Source organism: Pelobates fuscus, chromosome 4 (genome assembly GCF_036172605.1).
Source record: "Pelobates fuscus isolate aPelFus1 chromosome 4, aPelFus1.pri, whole genome shotgun sequence".
Taxonomy (NCBI): Eukaryota; Metazoa; Chordata; class Amphibia; order Anura; family Pelobatidae; genus Pelobates; species Pelobates fuscus.
Genome location: NC_086320.1, coordinates 130,019,695 through 130,040,163, shown reverse-complemented (window position 1 = coordinate 130,040,163; position 20,469 = coordinate 130,019,695). Strand labels below are relative to the sequence as shown.

General features: G+C 36.4%; 1 protein-coding gene across 1 annotated transcript in view; it reads right to left on the bottom strand.

Moving 5' to 3' along the window:
• The window catches only part of CDH7 (cadherin 7), a 219,269-nt gene that overhangs the window by 101,938 nt on the left and 96,862 nt on the right, over positions 1–20,469 (bottom strand). The window contains exon 3 of the mRNA XM_063450474.1: positions 16,573–16,692. Coding sequence (XP_063306544.1) covers positions 16,573–16,692 — 120 coding nt within the window. The remainder of the gene's footprint in view (positions 1–16,572; positions 16,693–20,469) is intronic.

Here is a 20,469-nt window from a genome sequence, read left to right as displayed (position 1 = left end):
GAACTAAACACTATAATTCAAAGGTGATAACTTCCTTTTATTGGCAATAAAAACGAAAACACAAGGAGGAAGTCATCAATGAACCGCACAGAAGTGTGTATTGGGGGACTTGAGGAATTGGCAATTAGTGGACAATTAGTTACAGCTTTGCAAGATGGGAGTTCACCTATGAAGGGATGTGATAAAGGATATGATAAAGGACCCATCAAGATCATGAATCCAAAGTCTTATGGAGAAGACGCCCACCACGCCACTAATGAATATGTGTGACTCACCATATTTAAGAGAACTGTGAAATAGACTACATTCTTTGTTTATTTTGTAACCTGTAATTTGGTATTAAGATATTGGTCCGTGAGGACAAAATACACAGAACCTTATTTGCTTATTTTATTATTATTATTATTAACCTTTTTTGCAAATAAAAGGAAGTTATCACCTTCCATTTGAATTTTGGTGTTTAGTTACTGATCTTTGGTGACTATAGGGGAAAAGCAGCTGTGATCTTTGATTGCCACTAGGGGCAGCAACCCCAAATAATGTGTTAATCACACAGATCTCCATGTTCCTGTATTGTGGCAATCATCAGGTAGAGGGCATTACCACCCCAATCACCATCAGGGGAGGCACTTTGAAGGCTAATAATTTATATATATTCTGTAACTGCTACCAATAAATGTGTCATCTGTTTATTTTTTAACTTATAACACTATATTTTGTTAATTTCCTTTTAGATTTAACAGCTGTATCCCATATTTTGTGTATATATATATATATATATATATATATATACACACACACACATCCTGTGTTTTATTGATACCTAGACTTGACAAAGCCCTGTGTAGAAGCCAACATGTTTCTGGATTCACACTGGTTATAACAAATATCCTGAAGCTGTAATTTGTGTTGCAACTGAATATTTTTTTGTTTTCTTTTGACTCTAAAAATAATTTAATACAATCCTGGGAGTTTGCACCCAACCTTTACCTGAGGAGTTCTGGTCTTCCTTACTACAGTGAGGGAAAAAAATATTTGATCCCCTGCTGATTTTGAACATTTGCCCACTGACAAAAAAATGGTCAGTCTATAATTGTAATGATAGGTGTATTTTAACTGTGAGAGACCGAAGAAAAACAAATCCAGAAAAACACGTGTCAAAAAAGTTATAAATTGGTTTGCATGTCAATGAGTGAAATAAGTATTTGACCCCATTCAACGTAGTACTTGGTGGCAAAACCCTTGTTGGCAATCACAAAGGTCAGACTTTTCTTGTAGTTGGTCACCAGGTTTACACACATCTCAGGCGAGATTTTGTCCCACTCCTATTTGCAGATCTACTCCAAGTCATTAAGGTTTCGATGCTTTCATTAAGGCAACTCGAACCTTCAGCTCCCTCCACAGATTTTCCACGGTATTAAGGTCTAGAGACTGGCTACTCCAGGACCTTAATGTGCTTTTTCTTGAGCCACTCCATTGTTACCTTGGCTATGTGTTTTGGGTCATTGTCATGCAGGAATACCCATCCATGACCCATTTTCAATGCCCTAGCTGAGGGAAGGAGGTTTTAACCCAAGATTTGACAGGACAGGCCCAGTCCACAGTCCCTTTAATGCGGTGCAGTTGCCCTGCCCCCTTAGCAGAAACACACCCCCAAAGCATAATGTTTCCACCTCAATGTTTGATGGTGAAGATGTGTTCTTGGGGTCATAGGCAGCATTCTTCCTCCTCCAAACACTGCTGATGAGCTGAGTTGAGCTGATGCCAAAAAGCTTCATTTTGGTCTTATCTGACCACAACACTATCACCCAGTTCTACTCTGAATCATTCAGATGTTCATTGGCAAACTTCAGACAGGCCTGTACATGTTTTCTTGAGGAGAGGGACCTCACGGGCGCTGCAGGATTTCAGTCCTTTATGGCTTAGTGTGTTACCAATTGTTTTTTTGGTAACTATGGTCCCAGCTGCCTTGAGATCATTAACAAGATCCTCCCCTGTAGTTCTGGGCTGATTTCTCACCGTTCTCATGATCTTTGAAACTCCACGATGTGAGATTTTACATGGAGAACCAGACCCAGGGACACTGACAGTTATTTTGTGTTTCTTCTATTTGCGAATAATCACACCAACTATTGTCACCTTCTCACCAAGCTGCTTGGTGATGGTCTTGTAGCCCATTCCAGCCTTGTGTAGGTCTACAATCTTGTTCCTGACATTGATGGACAGCTCTTTGGTCTTGGCCATGATGGAGAGTTTGGAATCTGATTGATTGCTTCTGTGGACAGGTGTCTTTAATACAGGAAACAAGCTGAGATTTGGAGCACTCCCTTTAAGAGAGTGCTCCTAATCTCAGATCGTTACCTGTATTAAAGATACCTGGGAGCAAGAAATCTTGCTGATTGATAGGGGATCAAATACTTATTTCACTCATTGACATAGAAAACAATTTATAACATGTTTGACGTGTTTTTCTGAATTTTTTTTTTTTGTGTGTGTGTGTTTTGTCTCTCACTGTTAAAATACACCTACCATTAAACTTATAGACTGATCAGTTTTTTGTCAGTGGACAAACATTCAAAATCAGCAGGGGATCAAATATTTTTTCCCCTCACTATGGTTTCTCTATTGTTGTAAAATAAGATTTAGAAAATTAGATACAAATTCAGATCAGACCAGGCTAAACAAATGCTCTTATGGCAAATAGGAAGATAAATAGAACATCGTTTAACTTCTCCTCTGCTCTGTATGGTTTTCCTTATGATGACATGCTAAGCTGTTAAAGTCATGTTAATAATTTCAGTAGTCATTTTAACGTTTAGTAAATGTATCCTTTACATTAATTACACATATTTTTTTTTAGAGAATGTCATATCATTAAGAACTACATACTAATGATGTCTGTAATAGTCTTGTACATTTATATATCACCATTTTTAGCACATGACACAAAATCCTTTGATAATAAAATCGTAAGAAGCTTGGATTGAAGTAGCTTTACAGCTTTTAGCACCATATTTTATCACATTTTTACACCTAGTGTGAATGTCAAAAGCAGCATGTGAAAGTCAAAAGAGCAAAGCATTATCACATTTTATAGCATTTATGCAACAGAATATTACAGCTTTCAAGTTATCTAAGCTCATCTTAAATAAACATTTTAGTTTATTAAGAGATATATTATGGCTTTCTTTCTAATACTTAATGGAATGCTTCAGGCATCATAACCATTGATGATAGGCACCTTTCATTGCATCATGTATCTTGTTCTCCTTAAAGTAGTCATTAATCTGCTCCAATTTACATAGTTACATAGTTACATAGCTGAAAAGAGACTTGCATTGATCCAAATTTGAAGACTTGATGTACTTTTATGCCAACTCACTCTGTGATGTCATAAGAAGGAAAGAAGGAGCTATGGGTCCCCTTGCCAGACCAAGACTTAGAACAGAATGTGTCCACATTGAATGTTCATGTCTATCAATTGCAAATCAATTCTAAAGCTCTCCATGCTGGGCAGCAATTTATGGAAAATACACAGCATTTCTTGCTGATTTGTGCATTCAGTTTAAAATGAACTGTGATTCATCCAAACAACAGGCGATCAGCGGGTCATGTGATTTCCATAACTCAGAATCGCCATCTGACCAAATCAGGACATAACTGACTCGGACAATGTAGAAGCCATTTTATTTGATTTGTGATTCAAAGTTCTGAATCATTGGAAACAGTTACTTTAGAAACCCCAGATTTACAAAAAAATAAGGTAAGTTATATATTTTGCATCTCTGTTTATATTCTTTGCATTATTTGCACTTTTCTAGAATTTCTATGATGCATTGTAAAGTGGTGAAATACAATTTTCAATGCCCTTTTTAATAAAAAGTCATGATTTGAATTAAAAATATATATTCCATGTTAACATTAAAAAACGTATCAAAATTTTCCTTGTTAACATTTTAATATACATCAATTTATTTTGATGCCAAATGTTACAGTCAAAGACAGATATTGTGTAAAACTGAATAAAACAATATTCAAAAATACAGTACCTATTCTTAAGTCCTTTACACTATTGTGGTCTCTCTTTATGTTAGTCACAACCCAAGTACTAAATGTAACCCCTTAAGGACAAGGGCACCCAATACTAAACCTAGAATTTGAGCTACATGTTTGTTCAAAGATAATTTACCTTTTTCATAGTAAGTGCAGCCAGATTTATTATATCGAATTTTGCACAGGACAAATAGGGCTTTCACATCAAATATTAATATATTAAACAAATTTAATCTGAATTTTTTTAAAGTTCGGCATGACATTTTTTTTTTTTTGTCAATCTTAATTTTTTAGCGCAAAGGAGTACAAACAGGCTTGAAGAGTCACATGTTGCACATTGCACAGAAACAAACATGTTCTTTTAAGGACCCATCTCACTCGAATTGTTTGGTTTTCGGACAACGTAGTCAATTTGGGAATATGGATTATAATCATTATAACCCATTTACGATAATTTAACATAGGAAGATCAGATCGCAAACAATTTTGCCATTTGTGCAAACAAAATCAGGGCATTCTGGTAGGTCAAAATTGATATCCTTCCTTTGATAAATCCGAAACTCCCATGTACAGCCATTAGTAAATGTGCATATTACATATATTTTAATGCCATATTGTGACCATTTCAATGGGATATATTGTTTGAAAAACAGTCTACCTTTAAGGGATTCATCACTAGAAATGTTTTGATCGGGATATAATTTTGGGAAAAGTTGTCAGACAGGACTTGGAAAATAATTTTGTAGAGCCTGTCAAACAATGGGTTGTCTCTAGGGCAACACTAATTCTCCTTGACCTTTCTGTGGCTTTTGACACTGTTGATCATTAAAAGCTTCTTCAAATCCTCTGCAATATCGGTCTACAAGATATTGCTCTCTCCTGGTGCTCATCCTACCTCTCCCAGCGCTCTTTCAGTGTTTCTTTCTCTGGCACTTCTTCTCCCCAACTCCTCTCTGTTGTTGTCCCCCAAGGTTCAGTCCTTTGTCCCTTACTGTTCTCTATCTATACTGCCTCCCTTGGTAAACTCATTAACTCCTTTGGCTTCCAATATCATTTCTATGCAGATGACACGCAAATCTATCTGTCCTCTCCTGATATCTCTCTGTCCCTCTTGACTAGTGTCTCTGACTGCCTCTCTGCTATTTCTAACTGGCTGGCAGCCCACTTCCTTAAACTCAACTTAACCAAAACAGAAATTCTGGTGCAATGTATTTGAAAATCAGAGAGGTACCTGAACCTGTCACATTGGAGGAACTGCCACACTACCTTCTTTTCTTTTTGTCCTATCTGTACAATGCTGTAATGTATCAATAAAATAAAGAATGAAAATGGGGCCTCACCCCATGGGCCGGACCGAAACATCGCAACCAAGGCTGGGGGGGGGGGGGGCAGGATGCTGTACTTAAGATGGCGGGCGCCAGGTACGCGAGAGGCAGGGGGGCGACCTGCTCCCTCCCCACGATCACGGATGGCAATGTGGCTCCTGCCTCCCAACCCAGCAGCTAAGCAAAGTGGTGAAATACTCACCTCTCCCCAAGGTCAACAGAGCCATCGTCACAACGCCCATGAGACCCACACGAGCAAACAGTGGCAGCGCTGGGGAACTGAAACACCGCGCAACAAATGCTCCCGCCCTAGGACACTGGACATGCAGCTAAACAAGACATGTGTACACCCCACACCAGACCTTGGAAGACACTAGCCTGATACACAAGCATGGCAGGTCCAATCTGTCGCAGCTGCAGTTTACAGGTACCCTGCACGGAACCCAAAGCCAAGTAGGGATGAACTGTGCCCAGAGTCCTGATCGAAGGACACTAACTCCCTGCTACACCTATATTGCAAAACTGGCACCGAAGATCCATAAAAGACTGCTCCCATCTGTGCGGTCCCAGGACCACCCTGGTGCCGGTCTCTGCATGTCGTGGCGATGCCTTTCCTACCTAGCCTGCTTGCTATCCACTTGCTGCGGCACATGCTTAGGCTTATAATCTCAATTGATATAAGCAATTACCAATTACCTGTTATAATATGCCAGTATAGTTATCTATTCATGACACACAGGCCTAGCATTGAATATGTAGCAAGTATGCTGATCACAAATTTATATTTCTTCTACATCGGATGATACTCCTAACATGTTTTGATCGAAATCTAAAATGCTGCCTGTACAAACCATTCTCACTGACATGTTAGTATTTACCTATAAGATACTCAATGCTCGACAACATATTTCTTGCTTTACTCAACCTGTTTCTGCATGTTTCTTAACAACAAATGTGTGCCGTTACTTGAATTGCCATACTAATTGTTACCAATCTATGTCATTATTTGTCACCTATGCCTGTTGATGCTATTGTGGCAAGGCAAGCTTGAATTGTTAATATGCGCACAACAAAAATAAATAATAATAACAAAAAAAATATGAATCCCATAAGAAATTAAAGATGTTTTACATGCTCACTCATGTTCTTTAAAAAGGGTATTTTTTCTTTAAAAATTGTATGTATATATATATATATATATATATATATATATATATATATATATATATATTTATATATATCCTTTTAAAAGAAAACATGAGTGAGCATGCAAAACACCTTTTAAAAATGGTATATATATATATATATATATATATATGTGTTATAGGAGTAGGTGATGTATAGAGTCCCACAAGGGGAAACCAACATCAGGAGAGCTCCACTGTATAAGAAATGAGGAAGGGAGGCCCTACCTTTAATCAATCTAAGGATAAAAATGGATATGCAAACAAAAAGTATAACTTGAAAAAAGGGAGATCTACTAAACGGTGCCCAGGGGATCAATTGTCTGGAGTACTAGCTAGCATCTAAGTTCCAGTTCCCCTAGTGTCCGACTAACAGTAATCTGTTTACTTTATTTCTCCATTTTATATATATATATATATATATATATATATATATATATATACCATATTTAAAGAAACCATGAGTGAGCATGCAAAACACCTTTTTTTCTTATGGGATTCATATTTAACTGTAAATTATTACAAAATGGCACAATCATAAAACAAAACATGGTAACAAAGAAAAAAAAATGAAATGACCCCTGTTCAAAAGTTGCATACTTTTAGTTCTTAACACTATGTATTTCCCCTTTTAGCATCAATGACAGCGTGCAGTTTTTTGTAATAGCTGCCCATTTGTCTTGGCAAAATGTCTCCAGGTCATGCAAAGTCTTTGGTCATCTTGCACAAACCACACGTTTGAGATCTCCCTAGAGTGGCTCGATTATATTAAGGTTAAGAAACTGTGATAGCCATGCCAAAACATTGACCTTATTCTGCTGTAACCACTGGAGGATCAAGTTTGGCTGGGCTTAAGGTCATTGTCATGTTGGAAAGTCCAATAGTGTTGTACAGAAGAATGCAAATTGTCTGCCAGTATTTTATGATAACATGCTGCATTCATCTTGCCATCAATTTCTACAAGATTCCCTGTGCCTTTAGAGCTCACCCCCCCCCCCCCCCCCACAAAAAAAAAACATCAATGAGCCACCACCATGCTTCACAGTGGGGTGGTATTATTTTTACTATAGGCCTTGTTGACCCCTCTCCAAACATAGCGCTTATGGTTGTGACCAGAAAGCTCTATTTTGGTCTCATTACTCCAAATTACAGTGTTTCTGGCAACTCGACCATGCAGCTAATTTTTGTTCAAGTATCGTCATATTGTGCAACTTGAAACAATCACACCGTCTTTTTCCAGAGCAGCCTGTATTTCTCCTAAGGTTACCTGTGGGTTTTTCTTTGTATCCCAAACAATTCTTCTTTCAGTTGTGGCTGAAATCTTTCATGGAATACTTGACCTTGGCTTGGTATCAAGAGATACCCACATTTTCCAGTTCTTAATAAGTGATTAAACAGTACTGATGGGCATTTTCAAGGCTTTGGATAATTTTTTGTATCCTTTTCCATCTTTATAAAGTTCCATTACCTTGTTATGCCTTTGGGCAGTTTTTTTTTTCTGCTCCCCATGACTCGGTATCTAGCCTGCTCACTGCAGCCATGTGAGAGCTAATAAACACATTGACTATTTAAACACAGACACTAATTTCCCACACTATTGGCTTTTTAAATTGCAATTAACCTTTAATTGCAAATTTAACCTGTGTGTGTCAAACATTCAAGGGTATGTAACCTTTTGATCAGTGCTCTTTGGGTGATTTATGTTATCATTATTATTTAAAAAGGAGCCAAACAACTATGTGATAATAAATGGCTTTGTATGATCACTATCCTTCAATCAAAGGCTTTTTTTTTCATGATCAGTCATATGTTCAAAATTAATGTTAAAATGTTACAATTTCTACTAGGGCATGCAAACTTTTGAGCATAACTGTATACATAGATCAAACAAGGATGTCTCCATCCCCCGCTTGGATCGGGTGCCCATTTTGATCAGATAACCTTTGATTACACATTTATTTGTGCACCAAATTTTTTTTCAATAGGGATCTCTGAGGTCATATTTTCTCTTATAAAACTGTTGGTCATTTCTCTTTGTATCTAAAATTTTCTGCTGATTATAATAGCTTATTATTTAATGTCCATGATGAACAGAACTTCCCATCCCTTTCATCTTTTATATTCCAGATTAGTGTTCAAACTCGATGAAAATGCTTGTTCTTGGGTAGAACATTGGCTTAAAAATAGAGTACAAAGTGTTGTCATTAATGGTAAATTTTCAAGCTGGACAGAGGTGGCAAGTGGTGTCCCTCAGGGGTCTGTTCTGGGACCCCTTCTATTTAACATGTTTATAAATGATCTTGAATTTTATCGAGTTTCCATTTTATGACATCAGTTTACCTAATAAATACTAAAAATGTAAATTTATCTATATGATATTTTTGCATCACTTCGTAGTTCCAAAAGGGCTGGTGCTTCAAAAAATCCTAAATACATATTCTTCATTTATATATCATATATTATTATTACTATCTTGTTTACTCATTTTTCAATTCACATTTTTTAGTATGACATCTGTGTACCTCTTTAAATACCACTATGCGATCTATATTATTTAATTTCATTCTAAATTGTGTGAAAATAAATAAAAATCCTCCTGTGTTATTACGGTTGATCAGATTATAGCTCTTCGATCATTTATCTCTATTTTCCCTATATAGCTATTGTCTTTTATTTCTTCACTGTATCTGTATGTTATTATTGTTTCTCCAACCATTCTCTTGTTTTGTTTTTTTTTTTTGTTTTTTTTTAAATACTGTTCTAATGCCTCCATTTTGGACAATCAAGCTCACAGGGAAACCCCAATATATTAAATTAAATGTGTCCTTTTTTCTGCTGCTCACAAGTGTTAAATTGTTTTCTTGCTAATCTGGTTGTGTAAGATAAGTCCTGAAAGACCTCAAAGTCTTTAAATGCTTCTTTTTTTTATTATTTTGCTTCTCTATAAATGCTTTCATAAATGAAGATTAAGTTTTATATGAGGAAAAGGCAGCAATTGCATCTTGGGGCAATGATGCTGAGACCTATGTAGGTTTAGACAACCTATGATACCTTTCCATCAATATTTGAGGGGAGCGTGAGCTAACACATTGTGTCTCAAAATATTTGAATAGGTATTTCTCTAGTTTATCAGCTGTAATGCATTTGGGAATATTTCTGATTCAAATATTGTTTCTCTGGGATCTTTCTTCAAGATCAGCTATCTTAGTCTGCATTAACCCAACTTTCTTTTCTAACTGATTTTGTTCTTTACTTTCCTAAAGGGTAACCTGCAGATATTCTATCTTTTCGTTTAAAGAATTGACTTTGTTTCCTAGGCCAGGAATGTCTATTTGTATCTTGCTTTTTATCTCTTGGGCCTTAGATTGAGTTTTTCTTATAAGTTCTGGTTGTGGGTCCAGTGAAGACTTCAACAAGTCTAGTGTGATCATAGTTGTTTTTGATTCAGTGGACAGTTTTTTTCAGCACCAATCAGTTTGCTATCTTGTGGCTTATCTGACTGAGCCAACATAGGGCACACTGTAAAGTTTTCCATATCTCTCTGAGAGATTGGCATATAAGATCCTGAGAGTCTTTTATCTTTATTAAATGTCAATTCTTTCTCTGCCCTTTTCTTTTCTAGACATGTGATTTTATTTTTCTTTATTTACCATTTTCAAGTTGGGGAAAGAGAGGGGGTACAAATCTTCTATTTCTTTCCTTCCCCCTCTGCTCCCCTTACCCTTGATCTCCATGTCTCTCCTTCTAAATATAATTAAATTCAATACACAATCTAACAGTCGCTAGATATAGCAAGTATAGTTAAACAATTAGAAGAGTTTCATGCATGGCTGTGGATTTAATTCAGATAGTAACAATTGCTATAGCCTAAGTGGATTGGAGAGAATAGCCTCAAAATAAACATCCAAAAAGAAATAAAAAGAAGAGAAAAATAAAATAAAATACATAAAACCTATATAAAATATATTGTTAAGACAATGTTAATGATGGCAAAATCTGATGTAAATATGCAATTCAAAGAATCTTTGGGCCATCAATTAACCTCCTCTACCCAGCAAAACATATGCCTCTCCCTAGCTGTATATATCCAATTTAAATGTCAGTGAGTCCAGAACATACAGTGAGGGGAAAAAGTATTTGATCCCCTGCTGATTTTGAATGTTTGCCTCCTGACAGAAGAAATGACCAGTCTATAATGTTAATGATAGGTGTATTTTAACAGTGAGAGGCAGAATAACAAAAAAAAAATTCCCTCTCTGTAAGTCCAAAATATAATTTAGGCACTTTGAAGGCTATCGTAAATCTCCTACATTGTAGAAATCCTGAAGTAGAGCATATTTGTTAATAGTCAATATATTCAATATGCAGACTCAATTTGAAATACTTTTTGACCACCTGTAGCCTCAATTATCTCATGGGGTCAGAGTCATATTAGTAAATATGTAAATATGTCCAAGTGACCTTAGTATTTGGAAATGAGCATTTAACATATAACCACTCCGCAATAACATGTGCTCCCTCTCCATTATCATAGATAATCCTAGAAGGGAGTCTATAGAATTTAAAAAAAAAAAAAGGAATAAATGTTTCAGCACTTCTTGAAAGATACATAGTTTGCTATTAAGGAGGGGATTTTTTTCACAGTGCTATTTGTAAGATATATTGTAAGATATGCATTCAGCAAAAAAGGGGGAGGGTTATCTGCTTTCAATGAAGACACAGTCGTGGGCAGACTGGGTGATCTCAACAACTTCTCTCCTTGTAGAGTGCTGTTACTGTGTACGGCTGCCTTCCCTCTTTGTCCTTTGCTCGCCTCTAAGACTTCTCCAGGGCTGCACCTTTTCTGCGGAACTCCCTTCCCTTCTCTGTTAGACTTTCACCCAGTCTCTACTACTTCAAAAAATCTTTGAAAACACACTTCTTCAGGAAAGCATATCATCTAAACTGTTAGCGGGTTTTCATCCCCCCCGTCACTGAGTGCCATACCTACATATGGGCCCTGTAAAAAGCATGTGAAAAGACTTGGTTTGTGTGATTTCCTTGGTTTATTTTTGGGGTTCCTATATGTGTGGGATGTACATTTAATAGTTTATGTTTTGTGATCTGTAACTCTAGTGCCTGGGGGATAATTGGGTTAAGCAAATGTTTCTTTTGGATATGGTATTGAATCAAGAGTCTCCTGCTTCTGGAAGGCTTGATCATTACCATATCAAAGGACTTCCTATCTTAGAGGCAAGCCAGACATATGGCAGATGTGAGCTCAGACTTCCAGGACACTGCTGTGTGACTTCCCACACCGTACAGAATAGCTCTGCTGGAGTCCACGCTTCATAGAGGAACTGGGGTTGTAAGCTAGGACATGCCATGCAATCAATTAACCCTACTTCTCAGTGATAATTTTTCTAGCAACCTATTTCATTACCCCTACGCATACCCTTTGTCACTATACCCCACTCCCTCTAGCATGTAAGCTGTTCCTGTGCGTCCATTTGTCTGGTTACAATTACATGTCTGTTAGTCCACCCATTGTACAGCGCTACGGAATTTGCTGGCCCTATATAAATAATAAAATAACAATAATAATATTGAGCTGCAGATTTTAGCCTATGAGTTGAGGTGCAAGTTAGACCACAAGTATGCACAGCAGGACCTTCTGACCCACTCGTGAGTCTGTCAGCACCAGAATCAGCACAGGGACTCCTCTCTGAATATTAGCCTTGATGCAGGCTCCTTTCTTTGTTAAGATGCCAGATGCAGATGATACAAGCTCTTGCTCCACAATTTGTATTTCCCTCATGATTCACTATTAGCAGTAAGTTAGTTAGATAATTGTACCTTTCCTATGTACTACCAGGAAGTTAAGGACTTTTTAGTACCTCATTCGGGGGTAAAGCCTAGGTCACCAGTCCCCAGGCAATGCCTCAATGTCTTATGGGTATCGATCAATGCATTCATTTTGCACTTTCTATTTTACACATATTATATCAACACATGTGCTCTCTAAAGTGTATAACCTTTGTACATTTTGAAAAAAAAGACAAATACAATTCTAAGCAGGTACTGAATCTTAAGAAAACTATAATTAGATTATGTATAATATACCTCACTAGTTTCTTCACATATAGTATATAATATTAATGAAATACAGGCAAAATATAACCACTACAGTTTTACTGCGGATAATGTGTTTTTTTAATAGTGTCCCTTGGTAAAAGTTTCAACAATTCCAATGTTAAGAATCTATAAATCTTGGTTAAGAAACTGTTCAATTTAAAAATCTCCTCCAATCATATGGCATCCTTCCAAAATAAACCAAACCCTTGACGATTAATTTGGAGTTTTGTATTTCCTAACTCAGCTCCTTAAGTGTCCTTGGGTGTTTGCCATCTGGATGTTTTACTATATTCACATAAATTTGATCAAATCCTTATGTTCTTTCTGAGTGCTCACCTTCTCTATCATTTTAAATGTATTAGCATTGCAATCATTAACAGTTAAAGCAAACTTGTTTATATACTGTTGCTGATGTAACTAAAATATGTATCATCACAAGTAATAATGAACTGGGCTGGTATCCTGCTATAAAGTCACACACTGCCAAATTAAATGTCTTTTTAATTTTATTTATATATTTGCTTGGCATGAAAGGAAAAGTCTATAAAAGGCTTATATAAACTATATAATGTAAGAAGAAATTAAGTTCACAAAAAATCTTTCCTTTTAAATAGAAAATACAGATTTTTTAAAATAAATCACCATGAAATATTGTACTTAAAAATTAGTTCAATTGATTATTTCAAATAACACAATATATTTACATAATATATATTTGACATATCAAAATGAAGTTGAAATGTAAGACATAACTGTTGTATTATTTTCTTATTTTCTCTTTTTGTAGTTTTACTACATATTTTTTTTACTTTTACTTTATTTTAGAATTGTTATTAATGAAAGGAGTTTCATCCTATGATTTCAGAATTAAGCTAGTTTAAAGATGCCAGTGATACAATAGATACTATTGGAGGAAAAAAAAATATAAGAAAAAGCAAGAAAGCAAAAAAATAATAATTAAATCATCAAACAAAAATAGCAGGCTCAGATTCCCCTGTAATTTAAAGATACACTCTAAATCAGGGGTAGCCAACCTATGGCACGTGTGCCAAGCACAGCACTTGAGGTGTCTTTGCACTGCACTCAAAGTTGCTAGAGCCAAACAGGCTATGGCCTATCAGGAGTCCCAGTGAAACTTCAGATATCTGCTAATGCAAAAGGTGGTGAAGGACAATCCTCAATTTATGCATTGCAGTACGTACATGAAGTGATTTCAGATTACTTGCTCCCAGCACTTGTGAATGGGAATCCACACTAACAGAGCAGCCTGCAGCTGCTCCTTGACCTGTTCCTGACCAGCCTGGTCCCCACTGGAACCCAGGGAAGCCACCCACACTGCTAGATATACACAGAAATGCAGAAGAACCCTCCCTTCATACAAATAATATAAACAGCCCACACAAAAAAACATACACACAATCCCCACAAACTCAACAACACTAACAATCTACATATATGCACACAACTCCACATGCAGTCTCACACATGCAATACCCCTAAACAGCCCCTCACATGCACATATTACCAAACACACAATGTGACATATCCATCCAACCACAATTCCACAATCAGCCCCCATACACAGCCCACATTCATAGGTATCATAAACAACACCACAAACTTCTTGTGAACATATACAATATAATAGCTCATATACACACAAATACAACAATACAAAACAACTACAGTATAAATATTTTCTGGGGAAATTGTGTGAAGTGTTCTTGCCTCCACCAGTCTACAACTGGAGTGGATGGAGTACCTGGGTGGAATGGCTTGAGTAACTGTGGAAAGGTTGGACTTGGCAGAGTAACTTTATGGAGTGGAAAGAGTAACTGTGTGGAGTGTTTGGAGTGAGTAAAGATAGTAAACATTACACTGACCAATTGATTGATCAAATTTAAAAAGTGCACATGGCAAGCTTTAAAGAGTGAGAAATGCATTTAAACTTTTATTTATTTATATAGCACATTTAATTGCTACATTGTTGCCCAAAGTGCTTCACAGTTACATTAAAACATTCATTTATAAAAACATTTAGCAGGTGTACAAAAGGCCCTGTCTATGACATCACTTGCTGCTCCAGCCTGGCACAGGTCAGAGTATTTTGGCGGTTGCCATCTTCAAACGGTCGTATTTTAAAAACTATACATCCTACAGCGAAGAGCTTTATATTATGAGAATCAAAGACCCAGACCTACATTTTGATGAATAGTATTTCTCTGAAATATTAAAAATGAAGGCACAGTCGCAGTTTAGAAATTGCCCTTCAAGTTTGAGCTGGCTAGAGTGAAGTTTCAATGAATTTCAATGGACGGCGAGAGTTGCAAACAAATGGTCATATTGTGAAAACTATCAGGACTATGCTTAGCCATGGACATTTCTAGTGGCAGCAGAGATAGCTGAACATTTTGATATAAGATTTGTGTAGGTGGGCTTGAAAATGAGGGAGTGATGGCAGTTTAGAAATCATGTCCTGATTTTTCAGCTTTTGCCAGCTCCCTCTCTAGTTTTTAACATTTTGCCATTCATTCCTATGGGACCAATTTCGCCACAAGAATGACAATATTCCGTGAACCATTCAGGGAAACATTCCACAAAGTAATAGCAATCCAATCGGGAACAATCCGCACGTTTCAGTATATTTCTGTCTATGTAGTGTAAAAACTGTGGGAGGAGTTAGGGTGGTAAATTTGGCTATAATAAGAATAATATATATGTGAGATAACATTAAGTAGTTTTGCTATGCAAGAACACTTAATAACACAAGCAGAATATGGCAACATACATCTCAATTTAAAAATATAGGACTTGCACGCTACGGGACATCACAATCTTATTTTTGCACAGTGCTGCTAAGGTTGCCTACCCCTGCTTTAAATGTTAACATTGCAAAAAGTCACTATCACTCGCTACCTTTATCCTTTTACAAAGAAATTGCAGAGATTTGCAAAAATGACTGTAGTAATATAACACAGGGAACTATGAAATTACCTATACAGGTAACTTCCCTGAGAGATCGTATTAACCAGCTACACATATGCATGGTTTACAAGTTCTTTAATTCATTTTAAAAAAAATCAACAAAATAATTCTGCAAGAGAACCCCACTGTGGCTTTTAGCTTTCAGAATAGTTTAAGTCATGCTTTTTCATGAATGAAACAACTTATTATATCTTAACTACAGTTGTACAGTTGACAGGAATTAACTCTTCCTTGTTTCTGAAAACCTTTTTTTTAAGCTAACAGTGAATATACTCATAATATATTTGTTTCTGCCTTTGAATACGTTTTTAAAGTAGCACATTAAATTTTATATATGATAATTTGTAAAAGTAAGCAGGTTACCCGATATCTAGGCAGAAAACCTAAAACTGCATAAAAACTATTATTGTACGCAAAAAAAATATATTAAAGGAAAGTTAATCTCCACTGTACAACACCCAACAGAATTGGCGTTACCAGTAGAGACAAACTCTCCGGTACCAAAGGGAGACTCCAGGAGTCTCCAGGGGCTTAACCCCAAGCTAATAAGAAAGAAAAAATGGGAGAAACACAGAACATACACCTGAGAAAGGTATATTATCATCATCCAGGGTTAATGTCCTTTCTATCTACTTCCTATTTTTTCTATATACGGATATTTAGCCCTTTCATAATATATGTACTAATAGATTTTTCCTAGACTACATTATCCTTCCCAGGTATACTCAGTTCGATACATCTGTTTCTTAACAGGTGTATGTTCTGTGTTTCTCCCATTTTTTCTTTATTATTGTACGCACATCACTATTTCCAGGAATTAAACAACATATATAATACCATTATATATGTTTATAAAAAAATACAGTTTTAGTTGCATTAATTTGTGCAATGAAATGTTTTACTTTACATACCTGTCTTTGGCTCCACGGAAAAATAGGGCTGACCCTGAAGAATGCTATAGACCACACGAGCACTATTTCCATAAGTGGGATCATCCGCATCTGTTGCTGTAACCTGCAGCACGGAGGTTCCTTAATAAAATGGTATTGTCTTTCAGTTAAGCAGATCTCAACCTATAGCAGTACATTGTAAAACATTTATAATATTGTAATTCATAGAGAGTTCAATGTATAATAGGAATGTATAGAAAACAAAGAATAACAAAAAACAAGTAGAAATGGCGCTAAAAATAATATATACAGTTCAATATAAATCTAAATCTAAAGCAGCACTATATACTGTGAAGAAGCTCCACTCACATAAGATACAAAAAAACAAAAAGAAAGTGTGCTGTGCATTTAAGACCAAAAGCAATTGACAAATACCATATACAAGTGGATAATATTCATATAAACAACAAAAATAAAATTAAAGTGCACTGTGCATTTGAATCAATAGCTAAATAATATGAATATCACATACATGTGTAATAGCATAAGTGACTAGTGCTAATACAAAAAACAAAAGTGATACAGTGCACTAGTGATAAAAAACCCACTGATATGTGCCAAATAGGGACAAAATATTAGTACCTCACTTTTGAGAAAATCTTGAAATTGCTTCTGCCAGAAGTGCAATTCTCAAAAGAAAAAAGAAAACAAAGCTCATAGGGCAATATGCATAAACAATAAATATTGTGAATATAGATCATAAACACTCACAAGAGTAGAGCAATTAAGTCTGCTCTGAACTGTATTGGCATCTCAGATAATGTATATAGAGGCTTGACGCTGCGATGAAAATAAAGTTAAAAGCAGTTGTCAGGCTTGTAAGTCCTCTTTACATGTCTCCTCCTCACAAGTGTAGTTAAGTCCCAAATGCTTGCGCCGATTATCTCCAGACTTCAGTGGCTGTATGCACTTTCACTTGTTCCGGGAGGCGGGGCTTACGGCCATTGAACGTAATGACGGTTGAGCGTGATGACGCGTTTTGCCGACGTGGATCTGATGAAGCGAGCACGTCGGCGAAACGCGTCATCACGCTCTAACGTCATTACGTTCAACGGAGGTTTTTATCACTAGTGCACTGTATCACTTTTGTTTTTTGTATTAGCACTATTCACTTATGCTATTGCACATGTATGTGATATTCATATTATTTAGCTATTGATTCAAATGCACAGTGCACTTTAATTTTATTTTTGTTGTTTATATGAATATTATCCACTTGTATATGGTATTTGTCAATTGCTTTTGGTCTTAAAGTCTTTTATTTATGTATAGAAAACAGGCAGAGCGTAAAATAGTTCTAAATATTGAAATCAAAGAAAGCCATAATTTCTTCAAAAATAATAATAAAAAAAAATGAATATAAGGATATTTAAAGCCATATTTTTATACAAATATATAGCTTTAATTGCAATAAATGTGTGTACTATATGTCATACTTCTAATAAAACTATTTCTATCAGTAAATAATATACATTTGTATAATGAATTAATAATCAAAAACAAACATAATTCACAGTTAAGCTCATTCATTAAAGGGATACTCTGAGCACTAGAACAACTTTAGCTTAATGAAGAACTGTTTTAGTGTATAGTTTATGTCCCTGTTAAACCACTTTATTTAAATGAACATGCATCAATTTGAAACAACTGGCTCCTGAGCTTTGAATGAGGCAGTTGCCTCAGTCTGCAGATTAAAAAAAAAAAAAAAACATAAATATTATTCTTTTATTTTATGTTTACCTTCTTTCTTATGTTTTCCACACCCACTCCATGGGAAGCACTGACCTACCAAATCAGTGTCCTATCCCTAGGAATGCAGTTGGAAGACCTTGCAACCCATCCTGACAGGGGTAAAAGAAAGGGGGCTGGTTAAGTGTGACCATGCAAAGTAGACTATGGTGTCATCTTTCACTCTCATGCTGCTGCACAATGATGCCCATGGCTGGGTTTCCCCTAAAGTTACTGAAACCATGGCTTTAGGGCGGCACACAAGAGTGGGGCAGCTTTGCTGTGCCCTATATAATTGGTGGTACCGCAAGAGCACTCAGGTGAGAAGGAGAATAGTTTTTCCCCTTCTTTCCACTGTGGCAGATCCTGACATTTAGCTGGCAGCTAAAGGATATGCTTGTGAAGATGACATCAGAGCAATAACCTCATGCAACCTCCTGTACTATCGGCTGCCTGCAGATGGAGAAAAGAGGCGCAGAATTGTGTGAGCAGGGGGAAAGAAGAACAGAACAGGTATTTTGGGGAATCAAGAAGTGGAGAACAAGTGAGAAGTGAGGGGAGGGGAACAAGTAAGGGCTTGGGAAAAAGAAGAGGGGAACAAGTTGGGGACTGGGAGAAATTAGAGGGGAACCGGGTCTATGTTGCCTTTTGAGACCATATGGTAGCCCAGGAATGTGAATTAACCCCATTACAGCATACTATTTGCAAATGTAGACAACCCAGGGTATTCAAAATGGGGTATGTCCAGATTTTGTAGTAGCTACTTAGTCACGAACACTGGCCAAAGTTAGCGTTTTTATTTGTTTTTTGCATTTTTTTTTAAACAAAAACTGCACTTTAACTGGTTATATCATTGTCATGATAAGTTTTACTTTTTAAAACACTCATATTTGTGTTCAGCGAAGTCCCCCGATTATAACAATACCTCCTATGTAAAGGTTTTATGGTGTTTTGGAAAGTTAAAAAGTTAAATATAGGGTTTGCCAATTAAATTCTATGGACTGTCTGTAAAATTAATAGTTAAATATATATGTAGAATGTATATATATATATATATATATATATATATATATATATATATATATATATATAATCCGAAAAAATGAGAGCACTCCCTGGATTTGAATAAATCTTATATTAAATTGTCAGCAAACAAATCAACGTTTTGACCGTCAAGCGGTCTTTATCAAGATCTTGATAAAGACCGCTTGGCGGTCAAAACGTTGATTTGTTTGCTGACAATTTAATATAAGATTTATTCAAATCCAGTGAGTGCTCTCATTTTTTCAGATTACATATTTGCACAGAGAAGCACCCTGGTCAAACTTCAAATTACATTTTTTGGGGAAAGAGTGACAGAGATTTTGGAGATATATATATATATATAAAGCAAAATCCAAATAGGTCATGGTGGGGAAAAGCAAGTCAAAACCCAAGAGCGCGTTTTCTTGTAATGTTTTTGATATTCCCTGTATTTTGACCTTGGTTTTTCCTGACTATTCTGATTTCTGGTTTCCCTGATTTGGCTTGTTAAATGGTATAGTATATTTCTGGCTTCCTTGACCTCAGCTATCCCTTGACCATTCTCTGTCTTTAACGTATTAGTCCGGCCATTCTAAGGACCGGTTTAGGTTCTATACTTTCTGTTCTGTCTATGTAGATGTTACATAGTTCTGCATGCTGGACCTCACTGGCAGTCATGACCCTTCCCCTCCAAGTAAGTATGGGTTCTTATATTTCATATAAATATGCTTTTTAAATACCTTCTCTAAATCTGTCCTCCACTTACTTTTAGTAATGATGAGCAGACCATATCTCCTCCTAGGAAGAGGAGAGATAAAGCTAACCCCTGTTCAAGGTATGAGGGGAAAATGATTAAAGGTAAACAGCTGTGCCTACTCTGTATCCAGAAGTTGGCGACCGCTACCTCACCCACACCTGTCCAGTCACCAGATATCCTGGCTTGGATCAGAAAAGAAGTTGCCCAAGGCATTTCAGAGGCCATGGGAGGCAGAAAGAGGTCTGGGAAGAGACCTAGACCGAGACAGGTATCCTCAGGGTCTTCAGACGCAGTGAGAGCGAAGTGGAGATGCTGTCTGAAGCGCTTGATTCCAAGACTATGGAATAGCT